At 58.9% G+C, this 25,850-nt stretch overlaps 1 protein-coding gene across 2 annotated transcripts in view; it reads right to left on the reverse strand.

Moving 5' to 3' along the window:
• RASGRF1 (Ras protein specific guanine nucleotide releasing factor 1) overlaps positions 1–16,431 on the reverse strand; it is a 29,879-nt gene extending 13,448 nt beyond the window's left edge. For both annotated transcript variants that reach the window (XM_039557818.1, XM_039557817.1), the window contains exons 1-9: positions 15,849–16,431; positions 7,428–7,534; positions 6,392–6,539; positions 3,205–3,297; positions 2,264–2,517; positions 1,891–1,970; positions 1,307–1,500; positions 803–912; positions 44–162 (exon numbers count right to left, since the gene is read on the reverse strand). In XM_039557818.1, coding sequence (XP_039413752.1) covers positions 44–162; positions 803–912; positions 1,307–1,500; positions 1,891–1,970; positions 2,264–2,517; positions 3,205–3,297; positions 6,392–6,539; positions 7,428–7,534; positions 15,849–16,124 — 1,381 coding nt within the window. In that variant the 5' untranslated portion in view covers positions 16,125–16,431. The remainder of the gene's footprint in view (positions 1–43; positions 163–802; positions 913–1,306; positions 1,501–1,890; positions 1,971–2,263; positions 2,518–3,204; positions 3,298–6,391; positions 6,540–7,427; positions 7,535–15,848) is intronic.
• Between the last annotated feature and the right edge of the window lie 9,419 nt (positions 16,432–25,850).

Here is a 25,850-nt window from a genome sequence, read left to right on the forward strand (position 1 = left end):
CGTGGTCACCGCAGAGGGGAGGGAGGTTGGCACCGACACAGACCTTGTCTGACGAAGGTCTGGCTGGTGTCCAGCAGGATCTCACACCCCTCGATGATCATCCTCTCTATTGCCAGGTTTTTCCGAATATTTTCAGTCTCACTCACTTCATCATGCATTATCCTGAAGGAGGGAGAGGAGGAAATTGGAGCTGGGATGGGATCTGCACAAGTTTTCCCAACCCCTTTGGACATATGGTTGGGCTGCACCAGGTAAAACCAAAACTGAAGGAATATCAAGGGAATTACAGCAGTATCCACCCAGAGAGAGTCAGGAGCTGTACATCTGCCTGGACTGTACCTCCAGGCTGATAAATATTGAAATCTGAGTGCTTGGAAAACACAAAATTCAGATTTAGGGCAGACAGATCCCCCCATCGCCAGCCCCCTCTGATATTCCTGCTCCTTGAGGAGTGGGAAAAGGGATGGAAACTCTTTACAGAACTTAAAGTGCACTGGTGGGTTTGGCACTGACACCCAGAACACTCCAATCCATGGGCTGGGGGGGGAAGAGGATAAAAACCAGGGAATTATGGCCCATTCCCAAGTGCTCATGTGGAGATCTCGGAGTCACTTGGTGCTGTCCCGTGGGGCAGCCCCACCAGTCCTGCCAGCCCTCAACAGAGGACAGAACCAGACACTCTGAGCCATCCCAGTCCTCCAAAGCCCTCATTTCATCATCCAGGAGCCCTGGGAAACACTGCCCCCGGCCAGAAACAGCCAGGACCCGTCCCACACCGCAGGGATGGATCAGCAGCTCTCACCTGGACAGCTCTTCCAGCTTGGACTTGGCATAATCCAGGCTGTTCCTCTCCACGTGTTCGTGGGGGGTGTGAGCCAGCAGCTCGTGCAGTGTCAGGATGTACCTGGGGATCTGCAGCACGAGGGAGCAAAACAGAGGTCAGTGGGGGGCACTGGGGCCAGCAGGGGCCCACCCTGGGCTGCTCCTGCCATGGCTGGGGACACCCTGGCCAGGGACACCCTGACCTGAGAGGTTAAAGCTTCAAAGCTGCTTGTGCCAAAGCTGAATGAAGAGGGGGAACAATGTGGGGCTGTGCCCTGCTGTTCCCTGCCAAGTCCCAGAGGTGTGGGGTAACCATGGAGCCAGCAGCACCCAGAGTCCTCCCTCAGCAGGTGGTCCAGCCCTGGGCCACCTTCACCCAGGCTTTGCCTCCCCACCATACGATGCCAGCTGTGGGGATGGGGTTTGCATTGCCTATTCCATCTCCCTCAGCATCCTTGGGGCCAATCCTGGCTCCAGTGGTCACCTGGAACATGGGGTAGGTGAGGAAGGTCTCCAGGGTCCTCTCCTCGCAGTCAGGCTTGGCCTCGTAGTGCTTGAGCAGCTTGTCAAAGTCCCGGTTCTGCTTGCAGTGGGCCAGGATCTGCAGGCTGTACTGGTGGTTCCGCACAAACTCCTGGTAGATGTTCAGCATGGGCAGCAGGATGTCGAACAGGTCGGCTGCAGGCAGAGCAGGGCAGGTGGGTGGGATGCACCGGCCCACGCCTGTGGCCCGACACAGTCCCCTGATCCCCTCACCCACCCAGAGCAACCCTGAGCTCTCCTGCTCCTTGTGTCCCCCCAGCTCTGCCCAGTTTGAGTTGGAAGAGGATCTAGTGGGACACAGTGATGCTCTCCAGCATCAGCCTCCTTGTGCACAGTCCAGTCCCACCTCCCACCTCCCGGCAGAACCAGGAACACCAGAATTTGGCTGCCCTGGGGTTTTTTACTCTGTGGATGACATGACCAAGTGAGGACATGGTGTGTGGTGTGTTTTGCTGCTGTTTGGCAAATGCCTGTGGAGCTGCAGAAGGAGAAGGAGCAGCAGGAGGAGGAGGCAGCAGCACTCACCCAGCACCAGTGTGGGCCAGCTGGAGATCCGTGCCTTCAGGCCTTGGTAGAAAATTTGGTGCAAAAACATGATTGTTTCACTGGAAGAGGAACCAAGACAGGACTAAGCCAAACCAAGAACAGACAGATGAACAAGAGGTAAATAATAAGGAATTAGACAAAATCCTCAGCCCAGGGGGAGCGGGGCAACCCTTGAGCTGGCTGGGAGACAGCTGCTCAAGGCAGTGCAGAGGGTTCCTGGAGGCACAGGGAGAGAGGGAGCTGCAGGCTCCCAGGGAGCCCTGGCACTGAGCACCCAGGGCCCAGGGAGGGCAGCAGGTGTCCAGAGCTGCTGGGATGTCCCAGAGCTCCTGGAGCCCAGGATGGAGCTCACCTGTTGAGGAAAATGCTGCTGACATCATCATGTGTGATGGGCGGCTTCTTGGAGCTGGCAGCCATCCGCAGCGGCCGCAGGAAGTTGTTGACGAGGATGTGGAGCTGCTGGACATACTCGGCCTCAGCCTCCAGCATGCTGAACACCACCTGGTTCCTCTTGCGCATGCTGTCAGCATGGGGGGACCTGATGTAGTCCTGAATGATGGTCTTCCACTTCCTCCGGCACAGCCAGCCCCGCAGGAAGCTCTGCACCTGAGGGAGCAGCAGCTGGGAGTTAGGGACAGGACTGGGGGCCAGGCAGGCACCCTCGCTCGGCACGGGGCAGCCGGGAGGTTCCCTGGCTCTGTACCGAGCTGCTGCCTCTTCCTGGTGTTGCTCTGAACTCTCCAGGCTGGGAATCCAATGGCTCATTTGAATACCTGGCACAGGGTGCCCAGAGAAGCCGTGGCTGCCCCATCCCTGAAGTGTTCAAGGCCAGGTTGGATGGGGCTTGGAGCAACCTGGGATAGTGGAAGGTGTCCCAGCCCACGGCAGGGGGTGGAACAAGATGAGGTTTAAGATCCCTTCCTTGTGTAACTGGGCACCTGCAGCATGTCCCGCTCTGTGCCCAGCGCTCCGGCCCCCAGTAAAGGGGGTGCCTGGGCCGGTCTATTGCTCCCTGTGGGAATGCTTCTGGGGTGATGGCTTTTCCTTTGCCAAAATAAAAGCTGTGACAACCATGGGAACAGAAGTCAGAGGGGCTGGTGGTGCAGGAGCCAGCACTGGCCAGGACACCTCGTGCCCTGCTAACAGACGGGCTCCCACTTGGGCAGAACACATTTTCCTCCTAAAAACCCTGCTGACCGAAGCACCTGCTTAGACACCCCCTTCAGCCCCCCAGGGAGCGTGTCTGCTGTGCCTGCTGGGACCCCCCGGGTGCCAACCCTCACCACCACCCACCTTCTTGATCTTCTTGATGTCGCTGTCATCGTCACTGGGCGCGCTGCTCTGGCTGGCCTGGATGCGCTCGTGGTCCTTGAGCAGGGATGCGATCTGTGGGCACAGAGGTGAGCAGCTGCCTGGTGCCGCCCAGGGGCCAAGGGCATGCCAGGGGCCGAGGGCATGCCAGGGGCCAAGGGCATCCTGGGCACCGAGGGCATCCCAGGGGCTGAGGGCATCCCAGGGGCTGCCCCTGTGTAGGGGAATGGTGTGAGCCTCCGGTTTAACAACAGACACGGACACATCATGCTGGGTCTGTCTTAACGGGCATCACAGACTCACAGAACCACAGGCCCACAGAGTATTTCAGACTGGAAAAGCCCTCTGACATCATGAAGTTCACCTGATCACAACACTGCCAAAGCCACCACTAAGCCACCATTGTCCTCAAGTGCCACATCCGCATGGCTTTTAAATCCCTCCAGGGATGGGGACTCAATTGGTGGATGAAGCAGATGAAGAAACCTGCCAGAGCTGTCAGGGCTCCTCAAACTGTCCCCAACACCTCAGTTGAGGAGTACCCCTGAACACACTGCCAGCACCGGGACCTGGAAATCCTGCCGGGTGCCCAATCCAAACCCCATCCCTGTTCCCCAAAAAAGCCTTCACAGAGAGTCAAGAAACACAACTTGGAGAGAAAATGGCAGAAAAACCTCGAGCATTTGGACCCCAAAATGTGCAGGCGGGGAGCAGCCCCCCCAGCCGTGCTTCCCGCACATGTGGGATCACAGCCATCAGCTCCCGGGTGTTGGTTTCGCTGTTTCTCCCTGTACTTTCTCTCCCTCCTCTGCTCATCGTGTGTCCCGGCCCCCACGGCCAAAACCACTTGGAAAGTGACAGGAAAAGGCAAGAAAGAAGCACATGTGCCATCCAGAACGTGGGAAATTGGGAAAATGTGATCTGGATTTTGATTTTATAGAAGAGAACAGAAGAAAACAACTTGGAAAGAGGACTCTCTTGTGGGGGGAAGATGTCCCATTTTGGACAGAAAGGAAAAAAGGTGGAGTTTGGTGTCTGGACTGTTTGGAAAAAGCAGGAACACGCCAGAGCTGGTGGCCACAGGCTCATGGTCACCGAGCCAGCTTCTATACATCTGTTTCACCACATTTCATTATATGGATCAGATGTTAGAGGAGATTTTAGAGCTTTTTGCTTTCTATGTGCTCTCCCAGGGAGCCCTGAGTCCTCAGGACCCGCTCCACACCTCCTGCACTGAAGGTTTTGTGGGCACCAAAGCCACCCCCTACCAGGATGGAGGGACCCACAGAAGGGGGTTGACAGTGCCATGGTTTTATTCTGGTTTCTTTTTTTTTTTAATTGGGTGAGCAAAATTTCCACATTACAGTAGGAGCTGATAATTTGATCCCTGCTTCAAAGTATGGGGAAGAGTGAAAACCCCCACACCAACCAAGGTGACAGCAGTGTGTCTGAGCCTGGGGAGGAGATGCTGCAGCTGTGCTCAGCTCATTCCAGGGATCACAACATCTCCCACCTCCCTGGATCCAGCTCCTGGGGGTGCTCATTGTCCTGCCTTGGTCCCTCAGGGGGTTGGGGATCACCCTGACTTGGAGGCTGGACCAGACCTGGGGAGCAGGATCAAGGTCCCAGGAGAACACCCCCCAAATGGGGGGCACAGTCTGCAACCAGGGCAGTTTTAGGGCTGATCTGTTCTGCTGGAGAGCAGAAAGAGCACAAAGCCAGCACTCCTGGGAAGGGTTTGTGGCACCTCAGCCCTGCAAGACTAAAAGAACCTTCAGCACACCCCAGCACATGGTCAGGGATTGCTATTGACCAGCCCATTTGAACCCAAAAATTCAAAATTTAAGGAAAAGCCCACCATTAGGACAGGTGAAACCACCCCTGCCCTCACTGTCTCTTCAGATACCTCTTCTGGGGCAATTTTGAGGTTTTGAGTGATTTGGCATTGAGGTCTCAGCCCTGCCAACCCACTCGTGGCTGCCCCCACCCCGGTGCCACTGCCCACCCCCCTGCCAGGCAAGAGGAGGGGGCTGGCAGCAGCACTGGCTCTGGGGTGTGCCAGGGTGCCCCACTCTCTCTGTCACCACTGCCCACCCACCGCAGCAGCAGTGCCAGCAGCACCCGCAGGCAGAGCCCAGGTGGTGAGGGGCACCCGGGGGGCACAGTGCTGCAGGGCAGAGCCAGGCAGCACGGGGGTGGCCAGGAAACAGGGGATACCCCACTGCCGAGCATCCCCTCTGCCAGCGAGCATCTCCCACAGCACCAGGCAGCCCTGTTACCACCGAGGGTTCTCCCTCTGCCGAGCATCCCCAGTGCCACAGAGCAGACCCCCACCGAGGAGCATCGCCCCCAGTGCCAGGCATCTCCTGAGCCTCCTCCTCCCAGGTGCCCCAGGGACACGCGTGTCCCTCGGCACCGTCTGCTGAGTCATCTGTGCACCTTGCTGCTGTCTGCCATACCCGGCCTCGTGTCACCCTTCCCACACCCGGCAGGGAACTGCTGCCAGAGCTCCCGGGGCACGCTGCAGGCAGGGGCTCCCCGGGCTGATCCCACAGGATTGCACAGAGCAGCATCCGTGTGGTCACAGCACCGAGCACAGCGAATCCCTGGGGTTCCGGGGAGCACGAGACACCCTCTGCCCCGCTCAGGTGTGCCCCACTGCAGAGCTGCCTCCTGCTCTGGGATCCCAGCATCAAAGGGACGTGGAGCTGCTGGAATGATTCCAGAGGAGGACACGGAGAGGGTGGAATAGGAGGGTCTGTAAGATCCCTTCCAGCCCAAACTGTTCTGGCATTCTAGGACACAGCGACTGTTTTCTTCGCTTACAAGAGGCAAGGACCAGCCCCGGTGCTCCTTGCTGGTGTGAACTCTTCCCTATTCCAACAGCTTCATGGCTCCAGGGATCATCTCAAGCCCCCCACACGCACAGTGCTGGGATGGCACAGCTCACAGCCACTTGCTTCATCACTCCTGCCAGAAAAATCCCCAAGGGGGGGGCGATGCCCTCACCCCTCCTGCAGGAGAAGGGCCAGCCCGGTGTCACTAAAAGAAGCAGAACCACACCAGCGGTGCCACCCCCAGCCCCTGCCCACACGGGGATGCCACCCGCCCTCCCACGGGTCACCCCAGGAGCGTCAGTGCATCCACAGGGCAGCACCAGGCGCTTCACCTCGGCCTTGAGGCGCTCGATCTCGATCTCCCCGTCCTCGATCTGCTGCCGGAGTTGCTTGGCAACGGTCTTCTCCGTCTCCACGATCTGCAGGAGATGGAGGTACTTCTGCATCAGCGCCTCGTGCTCTGTCGCCAGGTTCCTGTAGCTGCAGCAGACACGGCCGTGAGCATCCCTCCCCTGCAGACCCTGCCCCGCGGCCCCGGCATGCGACCCCAGCATCAGGGGCTGCGGTTTGGCAAGGGCTCCTCCTTCCCAGGGCCTCTGGCTCACACCCCAGCAGGGGGAACAAAGCAGGGGGCAGTTCCCACAGCTGGGAATGCTGCTGCTCAGAAAGGGCCCATCTGGTGAGGATACGGGTTCCCACAAGGGGCAAACAGAAAGGACAAAGCAAACTTTAATGAAATCAGAGGAGACAAAAAAGATCCCCAAACACCCATGGATGAACCTGTCACCTGCCACATTCCAAGAGTTTAAGAAGAAGAAGACCACATGTGGCGCAAGCACCTACAAAGTCCTACTCTTGGCAGGGGCTGCAGGGGATGGTGTTTCTCCCATTCCCTGCACGCAGCTCCCACCTGATCCCACACCTCGCTGCCAGCCCAGCACTTCCTTCCCCCGAGGGGCATCTGCACTGTGCTGGCTCCTGACTGCTCTCCATGGCAGGTGGGCTGTGCCAGCACTCCCATGGCACAGACAGGATCCTGGACAAACCCCTTCCTGACCAGGTTTGCTATCCCAGGTGAATCCCTTCCAGATGGGCTTTGAGCCTGAGGGTGAATCAGGCATCCCTCTGGCACCAGGCTGGGACAGGCAGTGCCAGCCTGCCAGGGTGACCAGTTGCATGGGACAGGGATGGGAATGGGGACCGGGAAACAATTGAACACAGCCCCCACTCAGCATGAGGGTCCCCACCATGGGGCTGGGAGGCAGAAGTGTCCTGCTCTGCCTGCTGGCAGCGTCTTGCCCCCCCCAGCCACCCTCAGCACGGCTTCACCTCGATCCCTCCCCACACACACACAGGCACAGGGCACACCTGGCGTGAGCTATGGCTGCCACCCACTCGTCGCAGTCCTTGGCATCCTCGGTCCTCAGCTCCAGGGTCTTCTGGTTCTCATGGTTGAAGTTAACAGTGAAGTAGTGCTGCGGGGGCGAGCACAGGGGTTACGGTTATGCCCCACACAGGGCTGGCAGAAAGCACTTCCTGACCCACCACAGGTTGGGTCGTTGAAAAAAAACGTTTGGAAACACCAGGAGCCCGGCCACAACGTGCTGCCCTCAGCACAGCCATGCCACTGGCGAGGAAAATCCAAGGGGAAATCCTGCTGGGCAAAGACCCAGCTTCAGGAAAACCTAAATCTACCAAACCCACTTAAGTCCAGGGGGCTGCAGTCCTGAATATGTGGCAACCACCCTGCGGACACCCTCACCTGGGGAACGGGCAGAGGAGCAAGGATGCTGAGCTGGAGCTGCATCCACACCTGCATCCACAGGTTAATGCTTGGACTCAATGGTCTTAGAGGTCTTTTCCAACCTTAATGATTCTTTGATCCTATGATCCCTGCCTGCATCCCTGCCTGTGTGGACAGCGAGCCCCTCGGGCACACGCTGGAGCCCCGCAGCCGCCCGGGAGGTGATGCCGAGCAGAGCCCGGGTCCCTCGTGTTGTGCTCCCCAGGGCTCCGGGGGGTGGCCACAGTGTGGGGCTATTTTTAGCCTCCCTTGACATTTCCAGTGTTTGTGCTAATTGTGTGCGGTGCCGCCGCCGCCGGGTTTGTGCCGCTCCTCTGCTTCCCTGCAGTCTCCAAGGAAACAGGTACCACGCTGCAGTGCTGGATACTGCCCGGAATAACTGGGCTAAACCAAACCCACTGGAACGAGCTCATCCTGACATCATCTGCTCCTCTGTTGGGTTTCATGAGGGACCTGAATTCACAGGTAAAAACTGCCTCAAACCCAAGGAGCAGCAGCCTGGTGGGACACAGGCAGCCACCAGCTGTGCCACGTGTGCCATGAAAACACCGATGGGCACCACAACGCTCTACCCTTCCCATCCCTGATCAGGCCCAGGGTGTTGGGGAGAAGGACCCCTGGAGGGCACAGGAGGCTCTGAGTGAGCCCAGGACAATGGGGAGACAGGGCATGGCTGGTGCAGCAGCACAGACAGACCCAGCGCCCACAGCCCATGCCCACCCAGGGCCTCAGGTCTCAGGGTGATACCCTTGGAGCTCACCCAGCCCCTCCAGGTCCGGCAGAGGAGGAGAGGGGGCCGGGAGCCCACGCTGCCCATGGGCACAGCAGAGCCCGCCTTCAGAAGCAGCTTTCACCTCTGGGGAGAAGCTGCAGGGCCCTGGTGAAGATGCAGCTCCTTCACTTCTGCCGCAGATCCTTTAAGTGCAGATCTTTTACTGCTGATCCTGTGGACAAACTTCCTCCTTATGGCGCCATTCCCATGACAAAACACCATCATCCATCACACACCCCAATGTCAAACACCATCATCCATCGCCCACCCCTTCCCTGGCCCACCATGCTCAGGCTGCCCAGAGCTCTGTGTCTGCCTGCAGGACACCTCTGGAGCTGCAGCAGCTCCCCAGCCTTTTGCATCCCACCCCCTTTCCCTCCCTCCCACTCCCAAAGGCTTTTTCTGGCAAACAGACAGCTCCGAGGGAAAATTCACCAAAAATTTGTGGTCCTTATGGGTGTTGTTCTGTACCCCAGCTTTACACCCACCTCACATCCCTTCCCTTGTAACTGCATCAAGAAGAGCTCATCAGGTTGGCAAGGCTGGAAATGCCCCTCTAAACACCAGCGAGGTGTGGGGGAGCCCCTTCTAGGCCCTGGTGCCCCCAGCAGTTCCTGGTGCCACAGGAACAAACCCCCCCAACAGCACAGTGTGTGCCCATTCCCACTCCACGATCCAACACCAACAGCCCGTGCTCGGCTGAGTCCCCATGGGACCGGAAACATGGGGAGACACTTCCAGGGGTCCCCCAAACCAGTCCCTGCCTGCCAGGAGGGCATGAGATAGCAAGCCCTGGGTTGTCCTTCCCAGACACCTGTGTGTGCTCCCAGGGTCCTGTGGGGATGGCACCGTGCTGCTTTGTGCTGCTGCGGGTGAGTGCACCCACTCAGAGCCCCGCATCCACAGCACAGCCTGGGTTAGCATCCTGACCTTCCCTGTGCCCTGGGAAAGCAGCAGATTCAGGGCTTGCCAGAGGTTAAAACTAAGGGGTGCACAGCCCAGGACAGGAACGGGGGCAGGGACTGGGGCAGGTACCCTGGACAGGTGCCCACCCTGCCCCACTGCCTCTGCCCATCTTCACCCACTCGAGGCACCTCCCAGCACATCAGCACCTGACAGGCAGGTTTTGTCAGACAGTTCTGGCTCATCCAATTTATACCCAAAAACTCCCGAAGGTTTTGTCAATGGCAGTTGCAAGGCTGTTGGCAGCAGAGCTGATGGCGAGGGGTGAAAGCCCCCCACTGCAGAGCTGCAGCCAGGACCCCTCGATCCCCCGCCTGTGATCCAAACCTGGCCCCTGTGAGCACACGCACCCCACTCCATGTGTTGCTCCAGTTTATCCCCACACAATTCCCAGGAAGTGCAGCGTGCTGGGAAGGAGGAAGTTATTTTCTATTTGAATAATAAAACTCCCACCACCTTTTATCTCCGCCTAAAAGATGATTCCTCTCTGTCATCACAGTGACACATCGCACCAACAGCCTGGGAGCGCTTCCTGCGGCACTTGCTGGGTCAGGGACTGCGGATCAGATCCGTGGACAGGACCAGACCCATGGATGGGACCAGACCCATGGGCAGAACCAGCACAGGACCAGCCACTCTTGGCACGAGGCAGAGTGCTGGGAGCATCAGGATGAGCCCCCAGCTCCATCGCGGCCTCAGCCCAGCATCCCTGGAGCAGTTTGTGCTGCCCAGGGCAGGGCACCAGTTACCCACAGCGTCACTTTGCTTCCCCTTACACCCAATTTTTGTTCATTTATGACCTCACCAACTCCCAGCCCTGGGACTGGACCCCCCTCATCCCAACCCCTTCCCTCTGCGCTTGCCAAAGCAAGCAGATGCGATTCCTTGAGGAAGTCCCTCATTCCGGGGTGTTTTCCAGCCTCCCCTATTTCCATGGTGCCTTCTGAGCCCCCGCTGTGGGAGGCACATCACCCGGCCCCCGGCGCTGTGGGATGCGTGGCCGTCTGGCACCACAGGATACACAGCCCCTGGACCCCACCTCCGTGGGATGCCCAGATACCCGGACCTCAGGGATTTCCCTCAGGAAGCCCCAGGGACACGGCAATTCTGCCCGAAATAATGACGCGGGAGCGTTCCAGGTCACCAAGGGAAACATTAAAGCACCTCCAGGCGCCCCCACAGCCCCGTGACCCCGCCGGGCCACAGTCACCCGGCTCCCCGCGGGCCACCCAAAGCCCCGTGACCATCACCCGGCTCCCCGCAGGCCCTGCCTGCTGCGGGGGGGATGGGGGGGAGGGGGGCGGCATTACCGAGGCCCTTGATGTGCAGAAAGACTCAGAAATAAATTCAAATAATCTCTAAAGCGACACATTATTTCCAAAATAGAAAATCAACCTTTCACAGAATTTTTTAGAATTTGCAGAAGGGCGTTTTTCAGCCTGAACAGCCCACCAGACCCCTTGGGATGTTGTGGTTGGGGGTGGGTGCTCTCCCAGCACCCCCACGCTGGTCACCGCATGTGTGAGAGTGGGGGGACCACGAGAGAACCCCCCAGTGACACCAAAGCAGTGACTGTCATCCTTTCCTGCGTTTTTGTTGTGCCATCATAGGGGTCTTTTCTCCCCACAGGGATGCCTCGAACTGCCTGCCCTCCATCCTCCCGGAGTGGGCAGATCCACATCCGCTGGTTTGTGAAGCTGATGGTTATTCCAGCTGACACAAAGGGCAAGAGGAGGAGAATTTTCCTGCTCTGGATGGATGAGTCTAAAAATCCACAGCCAGCCATGGCAGCTTTTAACATCCCTGACCTACATACTATGTGCTCTGGGAAAACAGGACCTCGGAGTTGGATGCTCCAGCAGCTCATTTCCGTGCTGACAATAAGAAAAAATATCCCAGTGGCTGCAATTTCCTTCCTTTGTTTCGGTATGGGCTGTCAGGATATTCGGAAATGGATACTAGAGGTGAGCATCACCTGTGTGGAGCAGGCTCTGGAGTCATGCACAGAAATATTCATAACATAATTAAAATAAGTCAGTTTTCCCTTGATTTTATCTGGTGCTGCTGGCAGGCGGGCATGCAGGCATCGCTGGGACCAACACCATGAGCATCCCCCTCACTCAAAAATCTCCCCATGGCATCACACAATATGCTAATTAATTAAAAACCCGTTATCCCAATGCTGATGAATAGTTCAGGTTTAAGTCCACAAATTATGATTTACAGTCCCAAAAAAATCAGATTGCATGGAATTACATTCAGGTAGAAGAATTTTCACTGCTCCAGATGGCTGATGCCCATGGACCTGCAGCCAATGCTGGGATCTGGGGATGAAGTGCCTGGGACATCAGTCCTAAAGTTTGGAATAGCTTGGGAACTGCCCTGCTCAGGATGTCCATGGGTGACCTGCTCAGCCCTGCTCCACTGATGGGATCTGTCCCCTCTGACCACTCTCCACAGCCCTTTTGGGGGTACCCAGGTGAACCCCCATGCAGGGACGGGCATGGCTGGACCCCATGGCCCCACTGCTGCACCTTCAGAGAGCTGCCCAAGCTCTCCCACTGCCAGGAGTGGCTCCACCAGCAGGGCCTGGGGCTTGGCTCTGGGAGAGCTGGAGCTGCTGGGCTGGCAGGGGCTGCTGCAGGTCCTCAAGGCATCCAAATATTCCGAGCTCCACTCCCCCCCAGCACTCCCAGTGTCTCAGGAATGGGGGCCACAGGACAAGGTGCCCTCGGTGTTCCATGGCCCCATCCCTGGAAAACACTCTGGAGATGGGGAAGGAAATCCCCATCCATGGGCAGTGCGTGCTCAGGAGCAGCCCCAGCTGGGGGAACACAGCTCAGCTCCGGGGCTGCGGAGCCTGGAGCCAAGGGCTCTGCATGGGGCCACTGCCTGACTCAGCACCACACTGGCTCTGTCTGAGGGCTCCTGCTTAGGAACAACCCATGGCACAGGTCTGGAAACTGGCCCAGGCTGCCCAGGGCAGTGGTGGAGTCCCCGTCCCTGGGAATGTTCAAAAGTTGTGTGGATGCAGCACTTGGGGACATGGAGCAGTGGCAGCCTTGGCAGTGCTGGGGGAAGGGTTGGACTGAATGGCCTCAGAGGGCTTTTCCAACCTTCATGATTCTGTGATTCTAAATCCAACTCCAGCCTGGATCCACGGAGCAAACCCAGCTGTGATTCCTGCTGCCCAACCGATGTGCGAAGGAGAGCCCTCACCCGACGCTGGGGCCTTCCCCGTCTTTGAGGTTGGGGTCAGATCAGCTCTGGACCTTGCACCTGCCCAGCTCCTCTACTGGGATCTCACCTTGGCCCACCTGGGGCACCCCACAGCCTGCCCACCCCTCCGAGCACACAGGGACAGGGAGGGGAGATGTGATCATGTGAAGCACATCTCAGCACCGTCACCCTCGGGGGGCCGGGAACAGCAGGGCTGTGGTGTGGCACGGCCCAGACACCACAGCAGGGTAAAAAGGGGCTTCAGCCCCACCCCGGCTCATCCCAGCACCGCTGGCACTGCTGCCCCGAGCAGCTGGGTCACAGCCTCCCCAGCCCCAGTCCGACCTCACGGACTCTTCCCCAGGGCACAGCCTGACCTCACCCCGCAGGAAATTATCTTCCCCATCCAACTGGTTGGAAGGAAAATTCATTTGTGGAAAAACATAACAAGAGCAGAAAACAAAGTTTCCAGAGGCAGCAAATACATCTTTGGTGTTCCAGTTTTCCACACATCTTTGCTCCCTTATTCTCACATATACCGGCACTAAAATTCACTGTGTTCCAGGAAAAATATCCCCCCAAAACAAAATGTGTGTACACTAAAAGAGGGGGTTTGAAAGCCCCACCTCCTGAAATTTCTCCTTTGCAGAGAGTTGGGAACCTTTCAGGCTCCTCTCCAGCAAGGAAGGAATCCAAACCCGGAGCTCCTCTGATGCAAGGAACACTGTCCTCAGAGCTCCAGCTGGAACTGCACAGATAGATAAATACCCTCAGAATGTAATTAATTGGGATCACAGGCAATACTAGAAATTTCCTCAGCACCTTCCCTTTAGAGGATGCTGGGCACGGCTGGGTTTCAGGTGAGCCTGAAGCCGAGGCTTTCCCTGGAGTGGGGAACACAGACCCTGCCTGGAGCACGGCCTGCCCTGTGTGCCACCCGCTCCTCCCGCCCCGGCCAGGCTGCGGATCTGCACCATCAATATTCGCCGCTTATCTCATCCCTGGGCCATTAATTAGCTTGCAGAGCAGCGGGCGTCCAGCGCTCCGTCTTCCAGTCCCATTTGGCCTAAGGAATTACACGGAATTACAAGCCAGGCGCTGGACCGCGGCAAATCCACGCGGAGCAGCAGCAGGGGATGTATTTGCCATGGCAGGAGCTGCCTGTGACAGCAGCCCCTCACTTGCAGCAAGGATCAACACCCTGGGTGCATTTTGAACCGGAAAGGGGATGTGACATCCTCCCCATAGTGTTTACATGGTGGAAAATCCCTCCTGCACAAACACGAGGACCTAGAGCCTTGATTCCAAGCTTGATTCCAACCTGGCCAGGAAGGCTGATTGCAACCTGGCTGGTAAACTTCATGCAAGCTGAACTGGGAACACACATCTGTTACTGAAGGGACAGCAGTGGCAACCACAGCAGTGTGACCCCTTGCAACTACAGACCCCCCTCACTGCCACAGCCCCCGAGGTGCTGCACCCCACGGCTGGGCTGCAAGGAGCCCCCGCTGGGCAAAAAACACAGTATGTTCCTCTTGACAGGGAAATATTCCTGTGCTCCAAGCCAGGAGGGAGGGGATGTGCCAGGGAGCAGTGGTGCTGCATGCCTGGTTCTCTTGGCAGGGTTTTCCAAGTGCCAGGAATAGCCAGAATTAAGGGGCTGATTTCCTCGCAGGCTGCCCCATGCCCTGGGGTGCCCGGCAGGTGCCCCGGGTCCCATCCTGCAGTCTCCCGGCAGCACTCCCAGCGCCTCCCCAGAGCCTGCTCAGGCAGGAATTATGCAAGCCCTGCAGAGCTGGACGCAAAACGCGAGGTGCCTCCCACAAGTGCCCAGCCCGGGATGGTGGTGCCGGGACCCTCTCCCACTGCTCCCACTGAGGGGCCCCGGTGCCGCTGTGCCGCGGGCACCCACAGGGCACACGTCCGCGCTCCACACACCCACCACCAGAGGGTCAGAGGGTGAATCCAGCTAGCTCCTGTCCACGCTAATGAATCTGGAGGTGGCTCTGGAAGCGATGGATGGGGGATTTGCCCCCGCAGCTGGAAGCCAGCCCTTCTCCCCCCTTCCTGGCACCATCCCATCTCTCCTGGCTGCTACGGCGCATCCCAGCTCCAGCAAACCACCCCAGACAAACATGCCAGGGGCTGCCAACGTCCATGCCGTGCTGCTCCAGGATACCCTGCCCAGTCGAGAAAGGCACAGCTGGTGGGCCACCCACCTCCGAGGCCCGCCAGGGGCTGTGGTCCTCAAGGCTGGGACCACAGCAGCCCTGGGGCTGGGGGACACCTGGATCTTCCCAGGGCCTCGCAAGGGCTTTCGTGTTTCCTCGCTGATCACCTGCAGACATCAGCAGTGGCAAAGGGCACTGGAGCCCAGCGCCAGCACGGGGGTCTCAGGGGACCCGCACTCTGCTTGTCCCCCCGCCAGGGGTGGAGATTGAGGTGCAAACCGCACACGTGGCGAGCGGGAACAGGGTGAAATCTGCCTGAAAACAAGGCCCTGAGCTGCCCCCGCCGAGCACCACGCACCCATCGCAGGCTGCTCACACCGCTGGGCTGGGGGAGTTGCCAAGCAAACCACGGGGGCACAGAAAGGAGCAGGCGGGGTGTGGGAAACAGCGAGGCCGCGTAGCTGGGGCCGCCCCACGGGAGCCCCGGGGTCCCCCCGCCGGGACCCCAAAACCCCGCCGGGCCGGGGGGGGGGGGGCGGGCGCGGGGCTCTGCAGCGCCAAGCGCGGCCGCTGGGAGGCGCCCCGCAGCCCCGCGCTAATTACTGGCGGTTAATTAGATGGGAGAGGGAGTGGGGGTGCTCCGGACAGAGCCCGACACCCCCACAATGAACCCACCCGCTGCTCCCGCACTGCAGCCTCGGGAATCATCCCCCTTCCCCTGCACAGACCGGCCTCATCCTCACCTCCCCACCCCGGTCACGCGTGGGGCAGGTCACGGGCACCGGAAGCTTCCGGGGGTGCGGGCCCTGGACCCCCGCGGGCCATCCTCCCTCCCCTCCGCGGGGCCCCCTGTCGCCCACCTGCTTCTCCAGAGAGTCCTTAGCCGAGAGGGGGGGCTTGGGAGAGGGCGCGCGGTCGCAGACGCAGCCCTCGAGCAGGTAGAGCCCCGAGGGCCGGGAGCTGGAGTCGGTCTCGAAGTAGAAGAGCATGTTCTGGAGCAGCGCGAACCACTTGGTGTGCCATTTCGTGTTGTCGGCGCTCCGCTTGCTCAGGTATCCGCGCCGGGCCCCGTCCTTCTTCGCCAGCAGCCCCAGGTGGGCGACGTGCCCGTCATTGAGCCGCATCCCCTTCTGCATCCTGCCGGCACCGCGCTCACATGGCCCCCGCCGCGGGCGGGGCCGCGCCGAGCCACCCCCGCCGCCCCCGCAGACCCCGCGGTCCCCGCAGCATCAGCGGCCCCCGCTGCCCCCGGAGAGCCGCCGGGCGCTCATCCCGCGGCCCGGCCCCGCTGAGCCCCCGGCCCCGGCTGTGTCGGTGAGCGCCGCGTCCCGCACCCGCCGCGCGGAACCGCGGACGGGCGGGGCGAGTGACGGCGGCGGCACCGGGGACCGTCAGCGCCGAGCGGAGTCGCGCCGAGCCGAGCGGAGCCGCGGCCCTCCTTCCCTGCCTCTTTCCCGTGCCTCCTTCCCTGCCTCCTTCCCTGCCGCCGGCTGCGGGGGTGGTCGCGCCGCGCTGCGCTCGCCGGGGCCGCCCCCGGGCCGCGGGATGCCGGGGCCGCCGCCAGCACCGTCACCGTCAGCACCGCCAGCGCTCCGCTCCGCACCGCGAGGGAACTCCGCACCGAGAGAGACCCCCAGCGCGAGAGGGAACCCCAGGCGTGTGGGACCCTCGGGCCGGCACGGAATCCTACCCACAGCTGGAGCCCCGGGCCGAGAGAGACCCCCCCAGGCACAGCCAAAGCTAAGAGACACCTCCAGCCACACAGAACCCCGAGACCGAGAGGGATCCCTGGGCAAATGGGACCCCTGGGAACAGCCAGAGCCTCAGGCCAGGAGGGACCTTAGACCAGATGGGAGCCCTGGGAAAGTGGACCCCAGGCCAAAAGGGACCCTTAGGCAGGGGAGGACCTTGAGACAAGTGGCACCACCACGCAGAGCAGAGGGACTAGTTCTCCATTCATTTCCGTTTGTCTCACTCTTGATCCCTCTTCTCCATCCCGGCCCTTTCTCTGCCGAGCAGGACAAAACTGGGAAAACCGGGCACTTGGAAAACTGAGCGCTGGCTGCAGCTGAAGCTGTGCAGGGAAGAGAGTGCCCCGGTGCCCCTTGTATTTCAGGGGCTGCTACAGCCAGGAGTGCTGGGTCAGGCAGATGCCACAGTGATGGGCACCAAGTGTGAGACCTGCAATGTGGCACGTCAGTCCTGCGGCAGAGGAGCCAGCCCTGACCTGAGCCCCAGGTGTGACAGACCCACTACAGACAGGGAGGGCAGCAGGACAACCCTGGTCATTGGCTTTATTTCTGCTGAAAATGCTGGCAGAGCTCCAAGGAACCCAGTGAGGTCACAGGTTGCCATGGGAACGGGAGGGAACAGGCTGGAATTGGGAAGGGTGCTGGCACTGCCAGGATGGAGCTACTTGGCCTGGGTTCTGCTGGAACACGTGCCCATTGCCACCTCAAGGGACACGGCCTGAGGCCTGCTGTCACCGGGTCAGCGTCAGAGAGGGGCAGAGTGGGAATGCGGCCACCCACTGCCCTGGCCCCCGTGCCCCTCCCACTTCTGTCCCCAGCTGAGTGTGCCCCTGTCCCCAACTGCAGGCAGATTTGTAGCTCCAGGGATTTCCCACCAGCATGGCCAGCTCCCCTTCATCGCCAGGGCTCCTCCTTTTCCATTTCTCCAGCCTCATCAGTGAGGTCCTACATCCCTTTTCATTGCTGCAGCCTCTGCTTGGGTGAGAGATGGGTCCCAGCATGGGGCAGAAGGTGCTCCCTGGGAAAAACCTATCCCGTACGGAACAGTGCAGTGGCACAGAAAGAGACCCTTTGTGGAAGCCTGCAAAATCCTGGTTGAAATATTAGCTGGGAAGCTGGCATTGCCAATTATTCCCATACTGGATAGAAGCTGCCTGACACCCTGGAGCTGCCAAGCCCCCTGGCCAGCCATGGGGCTGTGTCTGGAGGTGCAGTGTGCTGGGGGATGTGGTGTACCTGGGCATGAAGTGTGCCCAGTGTGCCCGCTGCTCACAGGTGACGGTCCCACTGTCCTAAGGACAGCAGCACTGCTGGCACTGGGGACAGGCGGCACTGGGCTGTGCTGGGGTTGGTAGCAGGCACAGCCTCTGGACTTCCCAGTAGTGTTGGTTCAGTTCAGACTCCCTTTGGAAGATACAGAGGGTGATGGAAACATTGCTGAGAGCTTCCAAGGCTCAAGCCTTGGAAAGTTTGATTCCTGGAACAAAGGGAGGTTTGTTTCCTGCAAGTGACGTGGCATCGATCAATGGGGAGGTGTTTGCAGTGTGACCCTCCTGGTCCAGCTGCGAAGCGTTCCTCACACCTCTGAGAGCCAGCAGAGTCAGCCTTGGCATGCTGGCCGTGGGACAGGGAGTTTGTCCAGAGTAAAGATTGCCAGGGTTTCCAAGTGCTTTAATTGCTGTGGTTTCTTTGCTCCTCGCTGAAGTGTTAAACAAATACAACAGTGGTTCCTGTGGGCTTCCATCCCATGCACAACCTGAACAGATCCACAGGCAGTGGGAGCAGGAACTGCAGCAGCACCCGAGGGCACAGGGCTGCTGGCATGGGAGAACAAGGGGCCCGGGATGCTGCTCTGGACAGGGGAGGCTGTGGGGGAGCTCTGGGAGTGGGACAGTCACCTCAGAGACCTCTGAGCACTCAGTGATGGGGTGTAGGGGACCAGAGCAGAGCAACCGCTGAACCAGGAGGGAGGAGGTGAAGGAGCAGGGAGACGACACCCACAGCGTCTTAGGGTCTCAGTCAGGATCCACTGCCCTGATCCCCCAGTGTGGCACAGGACAAGTCTCTTGGTGCTCTCACCCAAAGCACTCTCTCATCTTGGGGCTAAAACAAAATCTGGCGGTGCAGCCAGGGCAGGGTGGGGGACACCCGCTGCAGTTGGTGGCTGCATCCTTGCCATGCCAGGCTGGACAAGTGCCACCAGCCTCACCACCAGCATGGGTGTCACTTCCCATCCCTCAAGTGCCACTGGAGCTGAGCAGGTTCAGTGCCATTTGCATGCAGTGCTGGGGGGCATGGGGATGTCAAACTGAGGGCTCCTCACAGCACAAGGAGCCCGTGAGTTCATTAGGCCAATTTATCACTTAGCACCAAACCCTGGTGCTAAGTGATAAATTGGGCTGGCCCCAGGAAGGGTCGGCTGTGACCACTCCCTGGGGCCACGGGCGGCCCCACTACAGAAACCACCTCACTGTTGACATTTTTTAACGTCAGAGCTCTGGGACTGTGATCATGCAATGCAAAATTGTCTCAGCAGCCCTTTGAACCACTAAGCTGTTCCCTGGGAATCTCAGCACCAGGGATGACAGCCTGGTAATTTATGCCAGCAGCTCTCACTCACTCCTGAGCCCATGAAGAGGGCTCTGGCACCACTCCTAACTCCTGACTGGGGTGCTGGCTTCCTCACCTGAGAGATGGAGGGGAAGAATTGCCTCCCCACATTGCATCAAACCAGGGCTTGCTGGCATCCTTCACCCCAGCAGGGGTGTGGGACAGTGTGAGGGTGCACTCAGCACTCAGGGTGTCAGACCTGCCTTTCCATGGCACAGGGGTGACCCCTGCCTGCTTCAGGCAGAGCATCCCCAAGCAGCCCTGACCATGATGGGCAGCTTCTCTTCCCATGGGGGCAGCCTGTCTCCTGGGGTCACCAGTGCTGTGGGTCTCTGGTGGGTCTGTGCATCCCAGCTGGCCACAGCTGTCCCTGTGCCACCTTGCTCCACTGGGACAGTGACACAGCATCTGCCCAGCCCAGCAACAGCACCCAGTACCTGGGCACAGAGAACAGTCATCTCCATTCTGGGACAGGGGCAGGTGGAGGGGAAAGACACCAAGCACCCCGCTGTGGACTCCGAGCCCCTTGGGGTGACACAAGGCCCTATGTCACCCCAAGCACTGCCCCAGGGCTGCAGGAGGATGCCCATGGCCAGGTTGGCCATGACCTCATGCGAATTGTTGCTATCTCCACGGAGAGCTCCTGGGGGAGCACAGGCCATCACCACGGGCTGTGTCCTGCTCAGGACTGGGGCTGCCCCACACAGAACCCTGGCCAGCACTGAGGGCTGGTGCTGGGCACCGAGCAGGGACAGCGAGGGCACTGGGGGCACAGGGGAGCAAGGATAGGGCTGGGAACTCCACCAGTGCAGGCGATGTGTTCAGAGCACCCCCACGCTGGGCCACCCAAGTACCACAGACACCTTGCAAGTGCACCCACAGCAGGAATTTGGCAACTGGGTATTTTTAGGCACTGCTGTGTTTCGCAAGCCCTCAGAAGGTGTTGTAGCTAAGAGGGGTGTTCTGTAACCGTGTGATGCTGCACTCTACAGGCCGAGGTCCCTGCTATTACATATGGGATTTGCCACCTGACAGACAGAACAGCACTGAACCCGCCTGGATGCCAAAGCTTCGGGATTTTAGAGATCCTTCCTGTCCCTACAGGTACAAGATATCATCAGGCACACCCATCCCCACTCCCCATGTCTGGCTGTATCACCTGGCTCCAAGCTGGAGCCCAAGTGGAAGGTGCTGGTGGCATGGCTGGATCACCTTGGACAATCTGTCCTGGGGCTGGACACACCATGTCCAAGCAGGTAATCCCCAGGCCCACCAGGATTAGCTGCAGGGAGCAAGGCCAGCACTGCAACTGCTGCCAGCACTCCTGGGAAGAGCCCTGCTGGGTTCTTGCACACCAAAGTCTATCGCTAATTAAGGATTTAATATCCAAATCTCTAGAACTGACTCATTCCTTATTGTCACCAAGAAATCCTTTCCCCCTGTCTCTCTACCAGCCAGTTGGGAAGACAACAAAACACTGGGGTTCCTGCTATGAGGTGATGGCTTAAGGAGCTGCAGAAGCCGTAGGACTTGGTTTGGGGGTGAAACAGGCCCTGATTGCAGATGGCACTCAGCACACTGGGTGACGCAGGAGGCCGTGGGCAGCACAGGGTGTCACTCACTGAACCAGTTCTTGCCCCACTTGCTGCAGGGCAAAGGCTCCGCAGTCACTCCCAGCGTGAGCCGCTTACAGGACACTGGGATTATCTGCCCCAAGGGCACGGTGGGGACGCCCATGGCCACAACAGGGTCATCCCACATCCCTTGGACCCCGGGCCACAACCAGGGCTTCCAGGCAGGAACCACAGCCCCATGGAGCTGGTTTGCCTGGCAGCTGTCCCAGGAGCAACCAGACAGGGTGGTAACACTTACAGGGCTCTGCTGCAGCATCTGGCTGCACCTGGGTAGGAGCCAGGGGAGCCCCTGAGATCCTGAGAATGCAGCCCCAGAGATCATAGAATCACCAAGTGATTTGGATCAGACGACCTTAAAGACCATCCAGTTCCAATCCCCTGCCAGGGAGGGTCCCAACAGCCGGGGACACACCCCAGGGTCAGGCAGCATCACCTTCATCATCACCCACAGTGAGTGGGGAGCTCAGCAAGCTGCAGGAGTTCCCGCTCCCTCCCTGATAGGGAATAAATTTGGGTAATTCCACTTCCCCCATCCAGAAACATCCCCTGCCTAGGCAGGATCCCCTCAGCCTCAGGGGCTCAGGATCAGACCCCAGGCAGCTCTCCTGCCCACAGCACACGGTGCCATGGCTGCAGACAGGGCAGTGACAGTGCCCACATCCCCCAGCACCCTCAGCCCATGGGGAACGATGACCCTGCTGGCCCACGCTGGCCCTGGCCCCAGACACACGTGGCTGCTGCTGTACCTGCCTGTGCAACGCACCAGCAACGCGCTGCTCTGCTCCTGGGATCCACGTGGGATGGGCTCGGTGCCTCCCTGGGTACCTGGCACCTGGGCACCTGCGGGCCCTGGCACCCCTGGCACTGCGAGAGGAAAAGGACTCGCAGGGTTGCAAAGGCTCACCACTGTGCTGGGAAGAGGAATTTGAGCCTTTTTTGGGAACTTGCCAGATCCCCAATGCATCTATACCAGCCTAACCCACCTCACCCCTCGGAGGCAGGGAGAGCACCCCAGCTCTCATGGGCAGGACCCCCAAAGTAGCACCTCCCAAGGGGTTGCAGCAGGAGTGGAGGTGCCCCCCTGAACCAAGACCTTTCATTGCCCCTGTTTCCTGGAATGGAGGCAACTGCTAAAGTCTCTCCATCACTCATTAACTTGTTTAATTACAGGGGGGCCAAAGACACCACCCTATTTCCCAGTTCACCTTTCCAGGAAGAAAACGTTGTCCCCACAGCCCCGTTTGCACTTTACCCCTTGTTACTGCCCCTTGTTTCCCTGGAGGAAGTTCTACACATTTTTATGGTCCCTCAGAGAATTTTTGGGGGTTTTTGTGGACATAGTTGGTCACTCAGGGATGTGGGACACCCTTCTCATTTGTTTTCCATGGAGAGCTTTGGGTGACACAGCTCCTCACCCTCGCAATGACAGTGCACAGACAGCAGGAATTTGCCCGAGGTCACACAGCTCATCCCTGTCAGAGCAAGGAGAGGCCCCAGGTTTCTTTGTCCCCGCTGGGTGTTACCTGTGGCTGTGTCAGGAAACGGGCGCAAACACGGGCAGGGAGTGTCGAGTTCCAGAGCTGCCCCAGACCCACAGCAGAGGGACCCAAGCCCTTCTCTGGAGCCCAGAGGGAAGAAAGTGCTGAAGTTTGGCAGCCATGGCCGGGTTCCACGTTGCAGTGGGATTTGCTGTAACAGATTTCCATCAGTCACAGGAGAGTGATGGATTTATTTTTAAACAGATTAAGCATCTGCTGCTGACAGAGCACATCTCGGCACCGGCCAGGCAGCAAGCAGTGCCCGTGGGGAAAAGGCAGTGGGAAAACCCCGGGAAGGCAGTGGCCGAGCTTGGCTGGCTCAGAAATATGTTTTAAGATCATTTGAAGCCAGATGTGAGTGTCTTGTCTGGGCTCAGTGACACCGGGACTCCCAGGGGTCTTACTGGCAGGGCTGGCATGGCCATGGGTGCAGCTGCTGGGCACTGAGGGATGTTTTCCTGTCCACTATAGAAACAAACAAAACAAAACATTTGCTAATTCAGGGAGATTCTTCTGGATGAGGCAAATTAATCAGCTATGATTCATTCTCCTGCTCTCTCTGGGACAGAGGCAGGTTGGGGATTAGGGAGCCAATGGGAACACTGTGGCCATGGGAATGGGCGCTGCAGAAGGCTCAGCCCCTTGGGTCCGCCAAGAGCCACAGGCTGCAGCACTTGGGGCAGCAGAGGATCAGTCACAGCCTCCTTCAAGCATTCTGATGATCCCAGAACTAGCCGAGAAACACTTAGGAGATGGTTTGTTTAGTTCCTGTTCCCAGGCACAGGGCCTCTCCAATGCCTCCCATGCAGCTCGAAGGGAGATGGAGTATTTTTCCTGTGTTACTGCTGGATCCATCATTCACTAAAAATAAAGCTGACTTTCCTGCAGCGGGTAAAAACCAGTGATAAAAATCCCCATGAATACTTCATCGGGCTGCCTGCTTTCCCATGGATTTTCTGTCGCCAGGAGAGCGTTTCCAGCAGCCGTTGATGCCTGGAAACCAGGACTGGGGGGAATCCAAATCAATCACATCTGAAAGAGGGAATTTTCTACTAAAGCCTACTGCTCCCAGTGACATTATCGATGTAAGAGCTCTGGCAGCAGCTGGAGGGAGGGTTTTACCCCAAGACAGAAAGTGGGGGGTCAGGGAACAGGGCTGGGGCATGCCAGAACCTTCACCTCCCCATCTGGAGGAGGGAGGATGTGCTGGAGACATAGGGCAAGGAAAAGCAGCAAGGCAATGAAAATTTGGCAGGGAAGATCCAGCTCCAAAGGTACAGGAAGCTGTCAGAGCTGCAGGGACGCTGGAGGCCTTGCAGAGCATTGACCAAAAAGGTTTGGAGAGCTGATCCTGCCGTGGGGTCAGCGCATTCTCCCCTTCCTGACAAGCTGCGCCTCGCGGTCCCAGCTCAGGGGAGCCACTGGACCCTGTCCAGTGTCCTGGGGTTTTCCATCTCACCACATCGTTGGGGACACCCAGCACAGAAGGAAAAGGCTCCCCCTAAAATGAGGCTTGAAGACCAACATCCTCATTGCCTCGTGTCTGCCTGAGCAGACACTGAATCATCCCGCAAGCTGGTATTTAAAATAGCAGAACTCCTGTTTTTAGCAAGAGTATTGCTCAGCCCTAAGAGGAGGAAGAGGCTGTAGGGGATCTGCTCGCTGCCTCACTGTGCACGGCCGGGCACCACGGAGGCAGCAAAGGTTTTGCCGAAGGGTCCCCGAGGGCTTTGCCGCACGAATCCCGCACAGCGCAGGCAGCTGCCCGCAGCCTCCGGCCCCGCTCCGGTGCTGCCTCACGGCTGCTGCAGCTCACAGGGGCCACCAGAGCCCTTCCCTTGGCGGTGTCCCGGTGGCAGCGCTGTGCTGGGGGCAGCCGTCTGCCGGTGCCGTGCCGAGCGCTGCCGCAGGGACAGGTACGGCTCGTCCTGCCTGACCTAGTTAGCACTCGCGGCAGGGAAATGCGGCTCTGGGAGAGCAGAGCCTGCTCAAATCCAACAGAACCAGCGGCATTCCTCCCTCCCTGCTTCTCTCGCACAGGCAGCCCCTGCAGGAGTCCCATTTCATCTCCCTCAGTGCCAGCGCGATGGGGCCGGAGGATTCCATGCGTCTGTCCTGAGACCCTTCCTGCACTCAGGCATCCTTCCCAAGGCAAGGGCGCACAAAGCCAGACCTGCTTTCCATCAGCAGGCCAGGTCCTGCCCCAGCTTGGCCACGCTTCTCACACACACAGAGCAGCATTAGCTCTTATCAGCCACAGCATCCAGAGTGGTTCCAGGTTTGCCATTCCCTGCTAAGGGATGATTTCCAGTGCCTCCTGCTACCAGGCAGCTTTGTTTCATATAATCACAGAATGGTTTATGTGGGAAGGGACATTGAAGCCCATCTCATTCCACCCCCTGCCACAGGCACGGACACCTTCCTCTATCCCAGGTTGCTCCAAGCCCTATCCAGCCTGGGCTTGAACAGTTCTGGGATGGGGCAGCCACAGCTTCTCTGGGCACCCTGTGCTAGTGTCTCACCAACCTCACAGGGAAGAATTTCTTCCTCATATCTCACCTCAACTGACCTGTTTCCAGGTCCCTGCCTTCATACTTCTCCAAACCACATGTTCAGACAAGCCAGGCTCTTGCACAACCTGGGTCACTCCACCAGTGTTTATGTAACCCGGGAGCCTCAGCAGCAGTGACCTGTTTCCCTTCAACTTGCTTATCAAAAAGCCAAAACAGGACAGCAGTAGGTGCCACCGGGATATCGGCTCAGGGCAGGTGCTGGCATCACCTGGGAGCACATTTCAGCTGCCCCAGCACATCTGTCACGCCCAGCACAAGCATCCTCTGCAGCACACTCAGTGCAGAGCTCACCTGGCCCCAGACAGGCTGCGGTGGAGATCACCTCCGAGAGGAATCCACCAGTGTTCCTGATCATCTTCCATGCACAGCTAGAGCTGCAGAGAGAGATTCCCCTGGGAATTCCCTGCTCTTGGCCCAGGTGGTGCCTGTGCAGCAGCATCACCTGCCCCCAAGCCTGTCCCAGGACCCACAGACCCCACTGCATACACTGGGCAGCGTTTGCCCCTTTTATACCTGAAAATGACCCAGAAATACCCACAGCAATGCTGCCTGTGCCTGGAGTATTGCCCCTCATGCACCTGGGAGTCCATTGCTAATGAGCCTTCAGCTCTCACCAGGTGGCTTCCTGGCTTGGAGCTGTTCTACTCACTGATCCCCCATTCCAGAGTTTCCCACTGGTACCATCAGCCTCATGCAGACCTGGCAGGACCTGTCTCAGTCCCTGGAGAAGAAACCCAGGCAAAGTGGCTGGAGAGT

This window comes from Corvus cornix, chromosome 10 (genome assembly GCF_000738735.6).
Source record: "Corvus cornix cornix isolate S_Up_H32 chromosome 10, ASM73873v5, whole genome shotgun sequence".
Taxonomy (NCBI): Eukaryota; Metazoa; Chordata; class Aves; order Passeriformes; family Corvidae; genus Corvus; species Corvus cornix.